The sequence below is a fragment of the Periplaneta americana genome, chromosome 5, assembly GCF_040183065.1.
Source record: "Periplaneta americana isolate PAMFEO1 chromosome 5, P.americana_PAMFEO1_priV1, whole genome shotgun sequence".
Lineage (NCBI taxonomy): Eukaryota > Metazoa > Arthropoda > Insecta > Blattodea > Blattidae > Periplaneta > Periplaneta americana.
This window is the reverse complement of record NC_091121.1, coordinates 194,263,768-194,286,548: the sequence shown is the minus strand read 5'-3', so window position 1 is coordinate 194,286,548 and position 22,781 is coordinate 194,263,768. Positions and strand designations below refer to the sequence as shown.

At 32.9% G+C, this 22,781-nt stretch overlaps 1 protein-coding gene across 2 annotated transcripts; it reads left to right on the top strand.

Moving 5' to 3' along the window:
* The first annotated feature begins 291 nt into the window (after nt 1–291).
* On the top strand, nt 292–22,462 carry LOC138700396 (zinc finger protein 664-like). Of its 2 annotated transcripts, none has more exons than XM_069827010.1 (6): nt 292–378; nt 8,581–8,678; nt 10,852–10,989; nt 12,697–12,834; nt 19,332–19,414; nt 20,851–22,462. In XM_069827010.1, exons 2-6 carry the CDS (start codon nt 8,583–8,585, stop codon nt 21,653–21,655), a joined length of 1,260 nt encoding a protein of 419 aa, XP_069683111.1. In that variant the 5' UTR covers nt 292–378; nt 8,581–8,582; the 3' UTR covers nt 21,656–22,462. The 2 variants fall into 2 exon arrangements, with proteins under 2 accessions (XP_069683111.1, XP_069683110.1); XM_069827009.1 differs by lacking the exon at nt 292–378 and adding an exon at nt 4,904–4,993.
* The last annotated feature ends 319 nt before the right edge of the window (nt 22,463–22,781 follow it).

The window sequence follows — 22,781 nt, the reverse complement described above, 5'->3', positions numbered from 1 at the left end:
CTGAATTTATGGACTTGACTTTGGAGGAGTTTCGTGCATCCCTGGCGTGTTATGGTAACAACACGGAGTCCGGCCACAAGGGAAAAACACTGGAGGAGAGGGAGTCGATCTGGTGCGTAGACTATATGATATATGATGGAACTGTTATTTGGAACCTAGTATTTTCATGGAACTGGAACAGTTGGAACTGTTACGAGAAAATAACAACTTTTCCCATCTCAGCTAATCATTGTCGCCGGTGGTACATAAATATACGTGCATTACACTCACCGCGTATTGGATCGCATCTTACGGCAGCGTAACTTTCTGCTCATTCCTCCTTTTTATCATTGAATTTCGCATGGAGCATTATTGTCCATTTTTTGGAGCTAGAGTGCAGTAAGTAACTGGCGTTGGTTTGAGTGTGCAGAATGAATTATAATTTTTAATTTGAAATCTCAGAAGTAATTACAGTGTATGTAAGTAATTGTTTATTAATTATATGTTTCTTTTTTCTGTATAATATATTGGAAGTAAGAAATACTCGAGTTAAAATGCGTTTTATTCGATGTTGTTTTTTAAACAAGATTTGTTGTAGGAGATATAAATCCTGGTTTTCTAACAATAACAATATTAATTGGAATATACTTACAATGTTGTAGGTTTTCCATATTAAAATCTTAATTAAGCTGAAGTCTTGTCATTTTAAGTGTAACTTATCTGTTATCTATGGTATTACAGCAACATGAAGTGGAAAGAATCAGAACACTATATCTCGTAAAAACATTTAATTGAAGGGTCCTGGAAATAAAAAAAAACAGGTAAGTCACTTTTTTGTTGAGATAGATTTTGAGGTATCATTAGATTCTCTATGGAAAGGACTATCTTTTAGAGGTATGAAACAGGAAAAGAAACGGATTAGTCATGGGTTTATTTGCCTTCAAAGTTTTGGCGAACAGGAAAAGAAGCAGGTAAGTCAATGCTTTCAGTGAATAAACTAGGTTTCATGGAAAAAAGTGACACCTGGTTTTTTCCCTGGACCCTTCAATTATAACTTAATATTTCCAAAGATTGTTGTTTTGTCAACTGTCCAAAAACAGGTCTGTACCTCACAAGTGATACCAAGAAGGCACCACTTATGACGCAAATAGGTCAGGAGATAATGGGATAGGATGGCCGAGTCCTTTTCTCCTCCGTCGCCGACTAGCTACATATTACAGTAGTCAGGCTTCAGATGCATACAAACAATATTGTTCTTCCTCTGACACACATCGTCAAGTGAGATGTACATATGAGCCAGAACCTCAATCAGATGGGGTATTTTACTCAGCATTTCTTTTCGTTCTTTTTTTTTTGGGGGGGGGGAGTTTTTTTTTTTTTAATGAGCGCAAAATTTATCACACTTCAAATGAGCCTTTTTAAACATGGGAAAATTACTTTCTGGCAATACTGAACTTAATAAAACAGTAGGCCTAGTGTTCGTACAACATTGCCATGGATTTGAAGAAATTGCTATTTTACAAGCAGGAAGTTACCACAATATTGTCGTTAATTCGAACCATGATTTCCAGTAATCTCTTGGCTCGGTTACGGAAAGCATACATTTCTTCGTAAATATGTTTAAAGTTGTTGAAATTTTTTATATCAGTTTCAGACCTTTTTATTACGTTAATTTATTTTAATAGCCTATCGTGATAATTTTAGTAAACGCTGAAGCAAGCATAGGCGTATTTGTATACCGGTAATATATTTATGTGATACAGCCCGTTAATTAGAACTTGTGTTTGGATGTAGTATCGCTTAGAAAAAAATAAATTTTAAGTTGAGTATTAATAGTATTACATCAATGGTGACCAAAACTCGAACAGCAATGATTACATGCGAGAGGCAGTCTGTGAAGTACAGAGTCGGGGGAGAGGTACTTGGCATGAAAAGTACAACCAGTGGTGGTTCGTGCACTAACATTGGGTTCTTCACCAACCCACTAATAAAAATCGCAAGCTTTACCGTATCTGTCACTATCAAGAGCCAATAAAATATATATAAAAATATTCTTCTTTTATTTTTATAATATTCCTCATGAACACAATCAGAAATCTCCTGAATTCTTTTCTGGATATTTATTTCAACCACCGTGATCATTACGCTGTTAAAAAAACTATCCTCTGTTGGAAGGCTTAACAGAACGAGCTATTTTGTTTGCCACTACGCTTCCTTACATTTTATTTATATCATCTTTCTCTTCATGACGATGATTGAAGGCTCATTTCAGTTCTTGGAGTTTAATAGCTCGTTACATTACTACACTAGCACGTAATATTCAATCAGTTTATATTATTATTATTATTATTATTATTATATCAGTAACTAGTAAATAACTGATAATAGTCATCAAAAGATTAAAAAAAAGTAAATTGAAGGTATAGCATAGTCTAGTAATATTATTTTATCCTTCAAGGAAAGATGTAGGCCTATATATTCAGGCATACATACAGTAGTGAAGCGACAGGGTAGGTGGGGTAAGCTCAGAGTTCCCAAACATTTTCGAAGAAGGGCCAAGATCAATTTAGAATTTAGTTAATTAAAAACAGAAGTGTTTCCGCGTTTCGTTTACCTTTTAGCGACGTAAAGCATGGCCTAGATCACCATGCCTTCAGCCCAGCTTACCCAAAATTGTTGTCACGCTTCGTTACTGCACATATATAATAATTATGGTAATACTTACTGAGAAATAATAATAATACCTGCTATGCCTGTGTATTCAGAGTAATGCCCTGTAATGTCGCTTCTATATAGTAGGCCTACTACGAATTGAACCGTTGAGCAAAGCAACATATTACATTTTCTCCGATAGAATGGCGAATAAATTCCTCTTCCCATTCTGTAAAGTCTTCCGTTCCTGCTGGTAGAGACAGAGGGTTTGTAGAGCGACATGGTACCGACACTGCTTACCATGAGTACGTGAACGAGACAGCAATGTACAGGAAACTCCCCTTACTTAGAGTTACCATGAGAAGAAATTCTATAGGAGGACATGGAATCTAAAATAAGCGGATATTGCTGAAAAAGGAGGACTTTTGAAAAATTGGTATGAACAAAATTAAAGATAAAGACAATAACTGATCTTAGTTCTCTCACTAGCTGCTGGATCAGTATTACATCTGCACCCTACTTATCGGTGGAGCCCACTTTGTGCACAAGAGCCTGAAGAGACAAACTTATATCTTGTAACAAATAACTGTGGAACTGTTCACAGGACATGTCCTTAAAATTATATTTCGCCATGATGATACCGCTGACTGTCTCCGTTAGCATGCGATTTCGTTCTTTTGTCCATTGAACAGATAATAGGAAAAATATTCTCTCAGCACTTCCATTGTGACTTGGGATAAATAAATAGAATTTACGTATTTTTAAGAGTTCTGACTGCTCGTAGAGCTATTGGAATTGAAGAATTTGCACCATTGTTTATCTAAACTTAAATCTCTGTCCAAATTAACTTGATTGGCTTATCTTTGTACATTGCAGAATAAAATTGATAAAATAGCTTAGAGTCATGAATAGTGACATTTTTAGAGTGTAAGAATTCAATGCATGTCAATAGGTCATCTTATTTTATGCTTTTTTATGTGCTGCAGTTTCAACAATTGAAAGCAGTTAAATTCTTTCATAGGTTGTTTAGATATTCTATGCATAACATTGCACATTATTCAATATTCATATTAATTCTAGTTGAAATGCGAAATGTCGGACATTTCAAATTTTTTAAAAATGCCTGCCGGACAGGATGAAATGATTAAAAAAGAAGACATGTCCTTTTGCCGGACGGGTGGTAACCGTATGTGTTTGATTACACGATGTAATCACGATACCCAGTTTGGTCACCACTGTGGAAGGATTTGAACTCCCTAAGCCCTTGTCTTTCAGGTACTTAAGGACGTCGTAATAATAGTCATTTTAGGGTACTTTGCATATACTGATAATGTTAATAACGGTGGGCACTACGTGCAACCTTGCGCTCACACATAGGTGCTGATTGAGCAGGCAGTGTAAACAGCCATAGGATGTGATCCAGCAGGCAGTGATTACATTATTCAATATTCCATACCCTCTGCTGATTGTAAAATAACACTGGGGTTAGCTGGAAACCGCTGATATTGTCAGTTGTGCGAATCATTTATACGTAATCTAAATCATCATTATCCCCGACACTTCTAATCTCCCCAATAACGGAACTATTTCAATGTTTATTTGTTAATTTTCTTTTTTTATACCTTTGGTTCTGACTTTCCCCGTGGTTAGATATTTCGCTTACACGATCGGAAAGCAATAGGTTCGATATTTTTGAGCGCCAGTGCGCTAGAGACATTACCAAAAAAAAAAAAAATCCTTCTGAAGGAAAAATATATTTTCCCTATCCAGAATATTAGTGGAGCCCCAGAATGAGCTTAGAGGATCCTCGGGGGTTCGCGGACCGCACTTTTAGAAGCACTTACCTGATCTATGCGGAGTGTAGTGAGGAGGTACTGGAGTCTGTGTGATGTATCTCGTCTCACTGTGAAAAAGAGAGAGAAAGGAGATATGTCTTATTTCGTCTGTATTGTTATGGCAATGGGGGAGTGGAGCGCCGTCCATCCGTCCAGTGGCGGAAGGGACCAGTTGATACATTCTGTAGAGCAAAATAAAATTACAAAATATCGTACTGTGTAGTTCCGTCACTGAGCTTGTCTTTCAAGAAATTGAGTTCCGGCAGCCTGTACAATAACAAGGTTTTGAAAGGAATCCTGAAAATTTACAACACTCCTATAATCTCCACCCTCATTTGAAGGGACTTGGTTTTATTGCTACTGAGTCAAGATAAACCTTACCAGGTATAGAAATAAATTTCGGCACGGCATCCTTGATGTCTGCGCATTCTGTTCATTTTTCTATTAGTAGTACTGGTGTGCAAAAAAAGCTGTCACATAGAGCTAGAATAGTCACCCAATTCACCACTAAAAGTTGAAATAGCTATGTAAGTACCTTTGTTTCTTAAAAAATGTCATAATGACTCACTCAAGAACGAATTACTTTATATCTTGTCACAGAAGCACTTGTATTGAAACTGATGTAAGTCAAGATTTTTTAAAAAATAAATTTTTAGTGTATACAAATCAGGCTTTTTTCAGGTAGGCCTATAGCTCATGTAAAGTTGACTTTAATAATTTCAAGAGAAAAATTATTGCAAGAGCTATACCTGAAAAGGCGAGATTTGTTTAATACGAGTTACTGTTTTGATAACAGAAAACCACAAACTTAAGCCACACGCACTCAGTGCTGGGCTCTGACGTTTGTCAACCTACTTGAGGTATGTGGATATACGGGGAAAATTGAACTGGGATCTGGTACAGTTCTTGGGTAGCTCAGTCAGTAGAGTGTTGGCGCGCTCAACAAAAGGTCCCGTGTCCGATACCCGACCCTGGAACAAATTTTCCCTTGAAATTATTCAAGCTTTAGGGTAATTAACCATAAAGCGCCATTGAGTTACATTTGAAGCCGTCTGCTTTCTACGGGATTGTGTAGAGAGGATATGTGGTGAGAAATTGAAACTACGGTATTATATATTTTTTTCTCTTTCTCTCATCCATTGTTTCCTCTTTTCTCCTTTACCTCACCTTCTCAGTTTCTGCTACTTTCAGTGACGTCTATATCAACACATAGCCTACTTATATATATATATATATATAATTTTATTTTAGTTGGTTATTTAACGACGCTGTATCAACTACTAGGTTATTTAGCGTCGATGAGATTGGTGATAGCGAGATGATATTTGGCGAGATGAGGCCGAGGATTCGCCAGAGATTACCTTGTATTCACATTACGGTTGGGGAAAACAACCTCGGAAAAAACCCAACCAGGTAATCAGCCCAAGCGGGGATCGAACCCGCGCCCGAACGCAACTTCAGACCGGCACACAAGCGCCTTAACCGACTAAGCCACGCCGGTGGCTATATATATATATATATATTTATATATATATATATATATATATATATATAGGTTATATTATAAATTTCTCTTACCATATCGGAACCAGTGGGAATCGATCCAGGGATCTGCTTAGTAGTGTTTCAACTTTAATCACTCTACCACAACACAGTTCAATTATTCATTAGTTTTTACTGATGGAATGTAGGTAAATGATTGCGTTGGTTGTTCCTACGTTACAAATGGAGAGATATTTAAATACAAACTGAGCCAATATACTAGTGCTTTATATTGTAAGTTCACAGGGCTAACGGCTTCGAAGCTGGGTACCTGGTTCAAATGAAGTGCACTGGTAGCAATCTAAAACATGGGGGCATGAGATAGTTACTCTGCCTGCCTTTAAAAATTCACTTCACTAAATCCCCAAGGAAAAAAAAAAAAAAAAAAAAAAATACTAGTGCCTTTTCCGCTGAACTGTATGCTTTTTACAGAGCTTTTTTGTTTTTAATTAGACAATGCTGGGGCAGATTTCTTATCTGCTCCGACTCTTTAAGCACCATTCGGTCCTTGCAGTCTTTTAAATGTGATGATCCGCTTGGTTTGTATTTTGCTTACACACTTTTCATGTACAAATATGTGATAGGTTAGCTTTGGTTAGCATAACCTTTTATTAAGCATTGCATATGCAATCAATGATAAGTCTCAGCTCGAAAGTAGTACCAGCTTTAATTATAAAACATACGGAGAAACGAGCGTTGACGAAGTTTCGGTGATTTTGGAAGAGAAAATGGTTGAATTTGTAAAGCTGCATCTGCACGGTTCAATTCCATGCCTGTGCGCATGCAATGTAGCAAGAATATTGAAATAATCAAGTCTGAAACCCGCGTTCAATTAAGGTGCAGGAGATTTTGTGTCTGCATTGTGCGCTGTTTTGAATGTCATCTTCATTACGTTTATAATATCAATTTATTAATATTAAATATAAATCTTGCATGCATTGCTTGAAAGCATAAAATTGAAAGAAACATTGAACCATGTGGATACACCTTAAAGGGATTTCTTGCTGAGGTGGATTTAAAAAGTTAAGGATTTTGTAGGGAATTGATTAGAAATGTAATAAATTACGTGTAAAGTGAGAGATACGTGATAATGGAAGTGTAATTGTTGTGGTTTCTAGTGCAGGAAAGGAACGCAGGGACATAAAACACGATACGATGTAATGTGAAGAGCGCAAAACTTATATTAAATCAATAACCACTGGAATGCAGTGAAGCACAAAAAATAATAATGAAATAGACACAAAACTTCTATATTGTAACTTCGTGTAACATCACTAAACAAATATCACAAGGGTTTGAAATTCCTGCACAGATTCGTATATGCAAGACATAGAAAGAAGCCCAGGCTAACCTAACCTAACCTGTCACAGATTTGTATATGCAAGACATAGTGTGAGTGTACATTAAAGTGAAATTATCATAAGGTCACCAAAGTTATGTTGGGATGAGAGACAAGACTGTTGAAGGTACAAAAGCGAAATGGGAAGGGAACTACCTCAACGTTCGTTTAACCAAACTTAGAACAAAAGTGGAAGGTGCTGGGTGAAAGCAGGAGGGAATAATTTGAAGTTGCAATTTTCTTCAAGAATTGCGATAAGGTGGATGATTGTACGAAATTTTCGCGAGTGCCAGGAAGATTATTATTTTATTAAAATTCTACTTTATTTTATTGGACCCAAAGAGTGTGTAGTTTATTTTAACATCATCTTCTGAGATTTGCGTTGCACTAGCAATTGCTGCTAAAACCGACCACCTTTTATTTTTTGTTGTAACAATGAACACAAATTTCAGAAGCACTCCCAGCAATGGTAGGCAACTCTTGTCCTTGAAACTATGTTACGGAAAGTTAAAATGCGAATTGTATCATCATCATCATCATCATCATCATCATCATCATCATGTATTCTTACAATGTTGAGCATTTAACAAATATCATGAATCGTTTATTTTTTATGACGTTAAACAGTAAAATACGTAGACAATTTTTTTAAATATTGTTGGCACATTTTGATGCCAATACTATTCACAACCATTGCAAAAGTTTCGACAAAATCAAAATAAAAATGCTGCATCTGAAGCCCTAAAAGCCTTGTTCACATGTTGCTACCTCGTACTTTAAAGTTGCACGCAGCATGAAAAAGTTGCTGTCAACTAGTACGAAAGCTGCTGCTATCTAATTCGCACAGTTCTTCACATGTTACAGTATGCGAGTTTTGCAGTGTTTGTATTTTTAACGCTGTTTTTCTTTTTACTACTGCGACCCATTTTATTTCTCTATGAAATAAGAAAGTGAAATTTCGACATAATTAGGACTTGTTTTGCAATTGACAAGAAATTTTGTATCAAGTGTTTAGAGCATAATTCTTCTAGAAGTTGGAATTGTGTGCCAAACTCAGTATCTGCTGTAAAGCAAATTGCAGATTCTTAGTATTACTCAGTGTGTGATTCATAAGGGTACTCCATTAACCTTTATAGTCAGTGTGGAATATTTAAAGTTTGATATCATTATAGCAGCAACTATCATATAACTGCTTACATCTGCGAATGAATGTCAGTTTTTTACTTTTTTCAGTTATGATGGAAGACATCAAAATAGAACCCGATGTGGACCCGTTGGCTATACAGACGAGTGATGTTACGGATACAGAAGATAAGAAGCATTTGTCTGAGGTGAATGAAATGATCACGGCTGCTGCTTATGATTTGTATTTACCAGTAATTCTGTATTGTGAATACCTACTGTGTATATGGTGCTACTGATCTTTTTAAATTAATTTTATGTTTATGGTGTTAAAAATTCTTCTTCATTTTCTGAATTCATTGATATAACATTTATATATTATATGTATATTCAATGTAAGGGTGAATCAAAAGTCTGGAACCATATAAATATCTTCCATTTGCCTCATTTTCGATTACTATAGGTGTTACCAGTATTTGTAAGACCAAACGTTCTACCAGTGACACTCTCGATTTTAGCCCTCAGCTATCTCAAAAACCGCTATTTTTGATGCAACTTTGAAATTTTAAATGGAAAGGGGGTCATGTAGGTACTCAGAATCATGTAAGATTTTCTGACACTATCCATCACCATGGGATACGAGTATCTACAGGGTCCTTCCGAACAAGTCGGATAGCGAGCCTGTATTGTGAAGCAGGAGAACATCACTGTATCGGCGACGTAATGTATTGTTGTGCTCGTTTGCGGTTAAGCTCCACTTGCAGCCTGAGCACAATTCTTATGACTCCTTTCACCATTCATCTCTTTACGGCCGATACAGTGAAAGTCCGCGGAGACTTCGTCCAGCAGGTGTGCGGTTTCGTGAACTGCTCTCTGATCTCGACGTCCATTTACCATCAGCTCGCACACTGGAGTATACCACCACTCTTCTGTGGATTAAGCGACGTCCCATGTTTGATGTAAGTCTGAGCCGATGTTTTAAGACTTATACACCAGCTTTTGTTTATAGACTTCGTTTTAGTGAACTTTTATCACGATATCCAAATTATTCATTAGTTTTTACTGATGGATCCTAGATAAATGAGTATGTTGGTTGTTCCTTCGTTAAAAATGGACAGATATTTAAGTACAGACTGAGCCAATATACTAGTTTTGACCACTGAACTCTATGCTTTTTACAGAGCTGTATTGTTTTTAATTAGGCAACCCGGGGCAGATTCCTTATGTGTTCCGATTCTTTAACTGCCATTCAGTGTTTGCAGCTCTTAATTCTGATGATCCGCTTGTGTTAAGAATTCAGGCGCTGTTTCACACTCTCCTTAGCTCTGATTGTGAGATTGGAGTAGTGTGGATTCCTGGTCATGTAGGAATTCCAGGTAATGAGGCCACGGATGCTGCAGCCAGGGCTGGCGCACTGAATGGCTCTCTGGTGTATTGGCGCGAGAGGTGGCAAGACATTCAAACGTACTTGAAATATAAAATATGGTGACAATGGGAAAGAAACTACGAGGTATACAGAATACTGTTCGAGTTTGGGATTCGTCCACAAGAGCATCACGACACGAGGAGGTTTTACTCACCTGTTGAGGATTGGCCACTGTCGTCTGACACATGGCCATCTGCTACGTGGCGAGCCTCAGCCGGAGTGTGATATGTGCCGTGTTCCACTTACGGTGGAAGATTTTTTTATTGCATTCCAGAAAATATGACTGACCGCTGGCAATATGGAATTCAGCCAACATTACGTGACGCTCTTGGAAATGATTTTAATTGTACAAATGCAGTTCTGAGATTTTTATCGAATACAGGACTGGATAAGGTGATTTAGTTTTTCATTGACCCGTTTTACTTATCCTCCAGACCCTTTACATCCAGAGGTTACATCTCTTGTTTTATATTTGAATTTACATAGTTGACATTTCGGACTTTATACATCCGAATATTTTATACAATTTTATTTGTTTTTGAAATGTGATACACAATTTATCTCTGGTGGCCTTAGTTTTATTATTCTATTGGTTCGTTTTGAATAGTACCTAGGGTCGGAGAACTGCTCACTTTTATGATTCTTTAAAAATCACCTTGTGTATGCTGCATTTGTGTACCTCTTGTACCGTGGCAATGCATTTTAATTCTTTTAGCACTCTGATTATTATATTATTTATGTCTTTGTTTTATGAAAAATTGTAGATAAGGACGCAAATAGTCATAGTACCTGACGCGCCCTTTTTAAACCCTACTACTACTACTACTACTACTACTACTACTACTACTACTACTACTACTACTACTACTACTACTACTCTAGCAGGTGCTGCAAGTTCTTGGATGTGAACCCGGAAATCCTGAAATCTGCCTAAAACTAACTAATGTGTTCTGCAGGACCGGTTTCCATTAAATCTGCGTGTGATCAGAGTGAATGCGGAATGCGAGGACCACAGCTCTGATCTCACATCAGAGATGAAAGTTGAGAAATCTCCAGAGGCATTTGATTTCCCTTTGGTGAAGTGTGAAGCCGAGGTGAGTGGAATTCTTCTTCTTGCAGTGTGCTTCATCTTCCTATTATTAAGTGCCTTTTGCCTGTTTACACTTCTTGTTTCGTCACATGACCCACTGTTCCTGAATTTTAACATGCATGTAATGTGTGAGTGACGTAACATATCAGACGACGTGCTGTATGTGTGTTATAACTTGTTTATCGTGCTTTTGCAAGTGAATTTTAAAGACATGTTACATTTGTACATTGTACTGATACAACATACTTGAAGCTATTGCTTATTGTGTATATTTTCATTCTGCGTTGAGAACTGCACTCAAAGTTAAGCTCACATTATGTATCAAATTCATGTTGTGTAGCATATAAGCTTGATCACATTTAGCTCATAGCTATGCGTAGAAGTATTGGACAGATATCTGAATGAACAGAAGAAAATAAATTTCCTTTCAATATTTTCCAATTTTGCCGAATCAGTAGTTGGAATAGAATTCCTAACTACAGACACACATTTGAGTTTCGATGTCACTAATGTATAGTAGGCCTATAGGATTAAATGAACATCGGGTGGAGAAAAATAATAAGTTATTGGTTGTATTAATCCTAACATTCTTATTGCATGGTTATATATATATATATATACAGTATAATCAATGTGATTGTGAAAATATAATTTGTCAGTTAATACACCAAGGTCTCTAATGAAATATTTTCTATTTAGTAATATATTATTTAAGTAGTAGTTAGATTTTAGTGTTGTAGTTTTCCATGAAAATGATATTTTGAAAGTTTTTGATTAATTATTTTTCATTCCGTTATCATCTGACAAGTTAGCAGTTGAATTAATGTCATCTTGATTATACGAAAAATGTTAAGATCATCAGGGAATAATAGAACTTTTTTTCCCATATATCAACAATGAAGACTAAAAATAGGAGAGGTCCCAAAGTTAAGCCTGGGGGACCACATGTAATGTTAAATGAATAAGAGGCAGTATTCTACAGTCTTACACATGATTGTCTATCATATAAATAATTTTGAAATCAGTTTATGTAGCTTACAGAGAGTCGTTTATTTTCTAATGTACACAGTAAAAATTATGTCAAACTATATCAAATGCTTTACTGAAATCGAAATATATTGAAGCGATATGACCTGCATTTCATGTACAGGTGCAATCTGATTCAGATAGACCGGATTAGTTGCAGTGGATTTGGATTTGGAAAATCCATGTTAATAATAATGTTAAATAATAGTAATAGCAGTGGTAGTAGTAGTAATAATAATAATAATAATAATAATAATAATAATAATAATAATTTGAGATTTTGCTAAAGGCATTTTAGTTGTGATATGTGCTAAAGGATGACATTTCTTCTCCACCCTGTGTAGAGCGCACGTCAGAATAAAGCCATCCTAGTGCTAGGATCCATCTTTGGTGCGGCCCTCAAAAAGCCAAGTTCAGAGTGTGGCCCTCAGCATTGCTTGGAAATTAGTGACACTCTTGTGTAAGTTCTCAATATGAGCAACATCCGTCGGACAATTTCTTGAACTGTGACATGTCTGCATGTCTGGAGATGAGGTCAAATGACTACAAGTGAAACAGTTCGGCAGGAAAGTCATACATAAAACATGTTTGACATAGCCTATCCACACATGAGCGACTACAAATTGAAAACCTGCTTCTAGAATAACTTTAAGCACCTACTCATTAGATTGTGTGTGCTCTGCAGGAAGAGAGTTCACTAGATGCGGACGGGACAGAGATACATGCGGATTGTTTGGACCACAGCTATGATTTTACATCAGAGATGAAAGTCGAGGAGACTGAAATGCCGATAAATTTTTCCATGGTGAAGTGTGAAGTTCAGGTGAGTGCTGGTTCTTCTTCTGCTGATATTTATCTTTCTCACTACCTCTTAACAATCGTACCCGTACTGTGTTTTCATACATGACAAAGCCATTAATATTGTCTCTGTAATATTGGTTAGTTGGACACTGATAGAAGTGAAGCTCGTCGATTAATAATAAACATGGACATAGTATATACCTTTTGGGAACCTCCTCAGGCACTACAGAAATTTTAACTTTATATCTTATAAACCTAATAGAACTTAGAACATGCAGAAGGGAAGAAGAATTGACGATTGGCTACAGTGTGACACAAAAATTGGTATATGTACAGCTTTGAACAGAATAATAAATAATAATAAATCGGTATATATACAGCTTTGAATAGAGTAATAAATAATAATAAATTGGTATATATACAGCTTTGAACAGAATAATAAATAATAATAAATTGGTATATGTACCGCTTTGAACAGAATAATAAATAATAATAAATTGGTATATATACAGCTTTGAACAGAATAATAAATAATAATAAATTGGTATATGTACCGCTTTGAACAGAATAATAAATAATAATAAATTGGTATATGTACAGCTTTGAACAGAATAATAAATAATAATAAATTGGTATATATACAGCTTTGAACAGGATAATAAATAATAATAAATTGGTATATATACAGCTTTGAACAGGATAATAAATAATAATAAATTGGTATATGTACAGCTTTGAACAGAATAATAAATAATAATAAATTGGTATATATACCGCTTTGAACAGAATAATAAATAATAATAAATTGGTATATATACAGCTTTGAACAGGATAATAAATAATAATAAATTGGTATATATACAGCTTTGAACAGGATAATAAATAATAATAAATTGGTATATATACAGCTTTGAACAGGATAATAAATAATAATAAATTGGTATATATACAGCTTTGAACAGAATAATAAATAATAATAAATTGGTATATATACAGCTTTGAACAGAATAATAAATAATAATAAATTGGTATATGTAGCGCTTTGAACAGAATAATAAATAATAATAAATTGGTATATGTACAGCTTTGAACAGAATAATAAATAATAATAAATTGGTATATATACCGCTTTGAACAGAATAATAAATAATAATAAATTGGTATATATACAGCTTTGAACAGGATAATAAATAATAATAAATTGATATATATACAGCTTTGAACAGGATAATAAATAATAATAAATTGGTATATATACAGCTTTGAACAGAATAATAAATAATAATAAATTGGTATATATACAGCTTTGAACAGAATAATAAATAATAATAAATTGGTGTATATACAGCTTTGAACAGGATAATAAATAATAATAAATTGGTATATATACAGCTTTGAACAGGATAATAAATAATAATAAATTGGTATATATACAGCTTTGAACAGGATAATAAATAATAATAAATTGGTATATATACAGCTTTGAACAGGATAATAAATAATAATAAATTGGTATATATACAGCTTTGAACAGGGTAATAAATAATAATAAATTGGTATATATACAGCTTTGAACAGGATAATAAATAATAATAAATTGGTATATATACAGCTTTGAACAGGATAATAAATAATAATAAATTGGTATATATACAGCTTTGAACAGAATAATAAATAATAATAAATTGGTATATATACCGCTTTGAACAGGATAATAAATAATAATAAATTGGTATATATACAGCTTTGAACAGAATAATAAATAATAATAAATTGGTATATATACAGCTTTGAACAGGATAATAAATAATAATAAATTGGTATATATACAGCTTTGAACAGAATAATAAATAATAATAAATTGGTATATGTACAGCTTTGAACAGAATAATAAATAATAATAAATTGGTATATATACAGCTTTGAACAGGATAATAAATAATAATAAATTGGTATATGTACAGCTTTGAACAGAATAATAAATAATAATAAATTGGTGTATATACAGCTTTGAACAGAATAATAAATAATAATAAATTGGTATATATACAGCTTTGAACAGGATAATAAATAATAATAAATTGGTGTATATACAGCTTTGAACAGAATAATAAATAATAATAAATTGGTATATATACAGCTTTGAACAGAATAATAAATAATAATAAATTGGTATATGTACAGCTTTGAACAGAATAATAAATAATAATAAATTGGTATATATACAGCTTTGAACAGGATAATAAATAATAATAAATTGGTATATATACAGCTTTGAACAGAATAATAAATAATAATAAATTGGTATATATACAGCTTTGAACAGAATAATAAATAATAATAAATTGGTGTATATACAGCTTTGAACAGGATAATAAATAATAATAAATTGGTATATATACAGCTTTGAACAGAATAATAAATAATAATAAATTGGTATATATACAGCTTTGAACAGAATAATAAATAATAATAAATTGGTGTATATACAGCTTTGAACAGAATAATAAATAATAATAAATTGGTGTATATACAGCTTTGAACAGAATAATAAATAATAATAAATTGGTGTATATACAGCTTTGAACAGAATAATAAATAATAATAAATTGGTATATATACAGCTTTGAACAGAATAATAAATAATAATAAATTGGTATATGTACAGCTTTGAACAGAATAATAAATAATAATAAATTGGTATATATACAGCTTTGAACAGGATAATAAATAATAATAAATTGGTATATATACAGCTTTGAACAGAATAATAAATAATAATAAATTGGTATATATACAGCTTTGAACAGAATAATAAATAATAATAAATTGGTGTATATACAGCTTTGAACAGGATAATAAATAATAATAAATTGGTATATATACAGCTTTGAACAGAATAATAAATAATAATAAATTGGTGTATATACAGCTTTGAACAGAATAATAAATAATAATAAATTGGTATATATACAGCTTTGAACAGAATAATAAATAATAATAAATTGGTATATATACAGCTTTGAACAGGATAATAAATAATAATAAATTGGTATATATACAGCTTTGAACAGAATAATAAATAATAATAAATTGGTATATATACAGCTTTGAACAGAATAATAAATAATAATAAATTGGTATATGTACAGCTTTGAACAGAATAATAAATAATAATAAATTGGTATATATACCGCTTTGAACAGAATAATAAATAATAATAAATTGGTATATATACAGCTTTGAACAGGATAATAAATAATAATAAATTGATATATATACAGCTTTGAACAGGATAATAAATAATAATAAATTGGTATATATACAGCTTTGAACAGAATAATAAATAATAATAAATTGGTATATATACAGCTTTGAACAGAATAATAAATAATAATAAATTGGTGTATATACAGCTTTGAACAGGATAATAAATAATAATAAATTGGTATATATACAGCTTTGAACAGGATAATAAATAATAATAAATTGGTATATATACAGCTTTGAACAGGATAATAAATAATAATAAATTGGTATATATACAGCTTTGAACAGGATAATAAATAATAATAAATTGGTATATATACAGCTTTGAACAGGGTAATAAATAATAATAAATTGGTATATATACAGCTTTGAACAGGATAATAAATAATAATAAATTGGTATATATACAGCTTGGAACAGGATAATAAATAATAATAAATTGGTATATATACAGCTTTGAACAGAATAATAAATAATAATAAATTGGTATATATACCGCTTTGAACAGGATAATAAATAATAATAAATTGGTATATATACAGCTTTGCACAGAATAATAAATAATAATAAATTGGTATATATACAGCTTTGAACAGGATAATAAATAATAATAAATTGGTATATATACAGCTTTGAACAGAATAATAAATAATAATAAATTGGTATATGTACAGCTTTGAACAGAATAATAAATAATAATAAATTGGTATATATACAGCTTTGAACAGGATAATAAATAATAATAAATTGGTATATGTACAGCTTTGAACAGAATAATAAATAATAATAAATTGGTGTATATACAGCTTTGAACAGACTAATAAATAATAATAAATTGGTATATATACAGCTTTGAACAGGATAATAAATAATAATAAATTGGTGTATATACAGCTTTGAACAGAATAATAAATAATAATAAATTGGTATATATACAGCTTTGAACAGAATAATAAATAATAATAAATTGGTATATGTACAGCTTTGAACAGAATAATAAATAATAATAAATTGGTATATATACAGCTTTGAACAGGATAATAAATAATAATAAATTGGTATATATACAGCTTTGAACAGAATAATAAATAATAATAAATTGGTATATATACAGCTTTGAACAGAATAATAAATAATAATAAATTGGTGTATATACAGCTTTGAACAGGATAATAAATAATAATAAATTGGTATATATACAGCTTTGAACAGAATAATAAATAATAATAAATTGGTATATATACAGCTTTGAACAGAATAATAAATAATAATAAATTGGTGTATATACAGCTTTGAACAGAATAATAAATAATAATAAATTGGTGTATATACAGCTTTGAACAGAATAATAAATAATAATAAATTGGTGTATATACAGCTTTGAACAGAATAATAAATAATAATAAATTGGTATATATACAGCTTTGAACAGAATAATAAATAATAATAAATTGGTATATGTACAGCTTTGAACAGAATAATAAATAATAATAAATTGGTATATATACAGCTTTGAACAGGATAATAAATAATAATAAATTGGTATATATACAGCTTTGAACAGAATAATAAATAATAATAAATTGGTATATATACAGCTTTGAACAGAATAATAAATAATAATAAATTGGTGTATATACAGCTTTGAACAGGATAATAAATAATAATAAATTGGTATATATACAGCTTTGAACAGAATAATAAATAATAATAAATTGGTGTATATACAGCTTTGAACAGAATAATAAATAATAATAAATTGGTATATATACAGCTTTGAACAGAATAATAAATAATAATAAATTGGTATATATACAGCTTTGAACAGGATAATAAATAATAATAAATTGGTATATATACAGCTTTGAACAGAATAATAAATAATAATAAATTGGTATATATACAGCTTTGAACAGAATAATAAATAATAATAAATTGGTGTATATACAGCTTTGAACAGAATAATAAATAATAATAAATTGGTATATATACAGCTTTGAACAGAATAATAAATAATAATAAATTGGTGTATATACAGCTTTGAACAGGATAATAAATAATAATAAATTGGTATATATACAGCTTTGAACAGAATAATAAATAATAATAAATTGGTGTATATACAGCTTTGAACAGAATAATAAATAATAATAAATTGGTGTATATACAGCTTTGAACAGAATAATAAATAATAATAAATTGGTGTATATACCGCTTTGAACAGAATAATAAATAATAATAAATTGGTGTATGTACCGCTTTGAACAGAATAATAAATAATAATAAATTTACTCCCAACTCTTTGTCGCTTAACTACGTAGGTCGAAATAAACTTCTTTGAGAGCCACATATTAACCAAATTAGGTGAGAAACAGCTGATAGTGATAGTTTGTTGTAATAACATCTAACTTACATATTTGTGTAAGTACATTGTGTGCCTAGGTTGATCAAGCTCCTCTACTGCACTGGTGTAACTTGTAATGGAAGTCTCTCTGACATTCCCAAATGGTCTAAAAGAGAGTGTTCATATGGAGTATTTTGCTTTACTATTTTTCTTGAAAAATTATTTTCTCTGTTAATTTTAAAAGTGTAATAGTGTAAGTGGATGACAACAGGATCTACGTCAGTAAGAGCCAAAGTTGTAACTGTGAAATGTACCTGAGAAGTAAATACTAATGTCGCATGTCATGCACTACACACGTGAGGAATGAAGAGAGGTATTCGTGTACCATAAGCAAACAGCAAGAATAACTTGATTAGGAAGAAATCTAAAGGGAAAGAAGTAAGAGAAACTAATCAAGCACCGAAAGTGACGTAAATCACCGCTGCCAACACATCACTGTGGAGCAGAGAAGACACCCAATAGTGACAGTCAACAAGCTGACGTCAGCCTCACCACGGTACCATACAGTATAAGACAAGGAAGAAGACACAGCCGTGACTTCTAGCTGGTATAATAATACGGCATGTTGCTTTGAAATGAGGATCAAAGTACTCAGTGTTGAATTGAGATCATTTAGAAAATGTTACACATGTCGCTTCGTTTGATTTTCTTCTGTTACGATCTGCTGATGATTATGTTGACTAGTAGATTAGGTTAATAACGGACTGCTGAATCAGAACGTCACTATTGCCTCAGGAAGTGTTCTCTTCTATCAATATTCTATCTGCACAATGTAGAATTTGAAGTGGAACTACTAGTTGAGCCAAGTTAGCCAACACTCTCTTTTGTTTGCTCTTCCTTTTCAGGAAGAGTTATGTGACGTAGACGCAGTGAAGGAAGAGCTGAAACTGGAGACAACAGTAGCAGAGGATGTAGTCTCACCTAATAGGTAAGTGTACTGTGTGGGTGTTCACATAATTGCTAACGTAAGACATTAATTTTCATTTACAGAAGAAAATGGCTGTTATTAAAACGAAGGAACACGATGTTGAGGATTGAATTGCCATAATGAATAAAATGAATACTACTGTTGTTATGCACAACCTGTAATGCATGTACAACAGTACTATTCCACCATCGCCAAAACCACTGTCACAAGTCACATCTCCAGCACCACTAATATTCCACTACTATCACATCTTATAACATCTTTGACACCAGCACTGTTCCATTGCTACGAACACAGTACCACAACCTCTAATGCGAGTGTTATTTTTGTACTGTAGTGTGAGCAGATTTAAAAAAATACAATTATTGCAAGGTGGTATTTTCAACACTTTATCTGGAGATATGCACTGTAATGTTTACATTCATTACCAGTGTGGAATAAGTATTTAGTTTTATTAAACTTAACCTCATTTACAGTACCATTAACATTCTTTAGGATCAAAACAATTATCAGAATCGTGTCATTTTTTTAAAATAGTGAATTTCCGGCAACAGTTTTGATCTTTCCGTTAAGAAAGTATAGAAAGCAGCTATGACAGATACATTTTTAAAATCACATTTAGTAATTACTATGGTTGTCACAATCTAAACAGAGAATTGATTACTCTCTTAAGTCCAAACAGAATTCATTAAAGAAAAGAGGCTTTCTGACGATGTATTGGTCCCCAAGGGCAGAAGTTAAAAATTGTTGCTCCTTTCTATTGTAAATCTATTCTTTTATGAGTCCCATTTCTGCTGCTTCATTGCCACAAATATAATTTGTTTCCATATTTGAAGGTATTAGTATCTAGTTTAAGTTAGGTATGAACGACCTTTAAGTAGAGAATGGTTTGTGTTTTGTTTGAAAAGTCCTTGAAGATTTTGAGACTTTCATCTTGGGAAAGAAAGTGTAAAGAAAATTGCCACCTGGTGGAAAATATTAAAACTATTTATCTATTTGTCAGAGGTATAGAGATTCAAATGCTGTGCAAGTTCTGAGATAACAAATTTCCGAACACAATTAAAAACAAAACACAAATAGGAAAATGCACACAATTTGAAAACGACATTTGGCGTCATGAATAGTATCATTAGACATTTTGCAATCATTACATAATAATTTAGAGATGAAAATTTAAAAAAACTTCGTCACAAGATCAGTAAATACCTCATATTCATTCATTCATAGGGTTCTGCCCAAGCCTAGGTTTTCTACTGCAAACCCAGCATTCTCCAATCTTTTCTATTTTCTGACGTCCTCTATCTTTGCACTCTCATTATGTGCTGTTATTATTTGTAGCCTTCCAAATAAATGTAGCATCTTTTACATTTCTTCTTGTAATGGATAATGATTGTACTATGGCTGCTGTATAGATGACTGATGCAGCTTCATTATAGCATTGCAGATGCCCATGGCCGTGCAGCGTCGTCACAGTGGGACAATATCATGCCTGAAGAAAACACGGGAATATGCCAAACTTCCGAAAATTCTGAGTTCTCCAAAAACTCTGAATTTGAAACAAGCTACAAGTCAAACAAGTGCAATACTTGCGGCAAATTTTCAGTTTCTTCCTGCTGCCCTAATTGTAATTTGGAGACTCTTGCACGTGAAAAGCCTTTCAAATGCGATGTTTGCGAAAAGCGTTTCTCGGATTCGTCTGGTCTCAAAAAGCATACTCGTGTTCACACAGGCGAAAAGCCATTCAGATGCGATATTTGTGGGAAATGTTTCTCTGTATCCGGTAATTACAGATATCACGAGCGAGTACATACGGGGGAAAAGCCATTCACATGCAATGTCTGTGGAATGTGTTTCTCAGTATCTGCTAGTCTGAGAAATCATGAACGTTTGCACACGGGCCTGAAACCATTCAAATGCGATGTTTGCGGCAAATGTTTTTCTGCATCGGCAAGTCTCAGAAATCATTTACGCGTACATACGGGGGAGAAACCATTCAAATGTGATGTTTGTGGCAGATGTTTTTCAGTATCTGTTAGTCTAAAATATCATGCACGCGTCCACAGTGGCGAGAAGCCATTCAAATGTGATGTTTGTGGAAAATGTTTTTCTTTATCAGTTACACTAAGAAACCATACAAGAGTTCACACTGGAGAGAAGCCATTCAAGTGCAATGTGTGTGGAAAATGTTTTTCGGAATCTGGAACTCTGAGAAAACACGCACGCTTGCATACAGGTAATTAGCTATTCCAACGCGATATGTGTGGAAAGTATTCCTCGAATTTCTTAAATATCAGAAGGCATGAACGCAATCATACTCTAAAGTAGACGTTTAAATGAAATGTCAGGAATTTCCTCAAAAGATGCAAACAGCTTAAGTACAATAGCAATGCGATGACTAGTGAAAGTAATTTTCATATTTTATAAATTTTAGAAGACAAGCAATCCTCTGTCAGTATATACATATCATGTAACTTCCAACACTAACGTCGCGAGGTTTTCAGTATTATCTGACTCTTGAGACTCTATCATAACTTTCGTCAATCTGTAATCTTGTTAGCTTTAGCTGGTCAAGGAATACGAGTGTACGCAATTCTACTGTACCGAGAATCTTCATTGCATCGGTTTCTGGCAAGCTATCCTTAGGCTTCTTGCAGGATAGTGGCTACTGAAGAATTTTCGTTAGGTGGATGTGGTGTTATGATGAGGACGACGACAAAGACGAAAATGCAAAATCTGTATGCTGTACAGGCTCAACACGTATACGTCCAAAAAATATGTGTGTAAATATTATATCTTCTTCTCATATTATAGGCCATTCGGTATTTCGTGAAACCTACTTGGGGGAAGGAAAAAGTTGCCTGAGAAGATTCCCTCTGTCGCTGCACTTCGACTTGAACCCAGCTACCTCGCTTGCCCCACCTTAAGATTCTTACTACGAGCCACAGCATAGGAAAGTATTTGGTTTCACGATATAACGAGTGACCTATAACTGTATAAATGTCTAAGATACGTGTTAGTAGAATAAAGTGAGATTATCTGTCTTTATAAGATCGCTTTAATAAAATTAATTATTGATAATGTGCCAAATCTTACAGTAACGAAGCGTGACAAAAATTTTGGGTGAGCTGGGCTGAAGGCTCGGTGATCTAGGCCGTGCTTTACGTCGCTAAAAGGTAAACGAAACGCGGAAACGCTCCTGTTTTTAACTAACTAAATTGCAAATTGATCTGGTTTCTTTTTCGAAAATGTTTGGGAAAGCTCAGCTTGCCTGACGCTTCGCCACTGCAAATGTGCCGTAATTACCTCGGGTTTCATTTATGACAGAAGTTCATAAAGCATATTTTCCCACGTGTTTCCTGTTCTTATC

Excerpts from the sequence above, each read along its gene's own strand:
- LOC138700396 (XM_069827010.1), top strand. The coding sequence starts at position 8,583 with ATGATGGAAGACATCAAAATAGAACCCGATGTGGACCCGTTGGCTATA. Across the intron at positions 10,990-12,696 it reads TGGTGAAGTGTGAAGCCGAG|GAAGAGAGTTCACTAGATGC; the intron begins GTGAGTGGAATT and ends TGTGCTCTGCAG. Across the intron at positions 19,415-20,850 it reads GATGTAGTCTCACCTAATAG|CATTGCAGATGCCCATGGCC; the intron begins GTAAGTGTACTG and ends GCTTCATTATAG.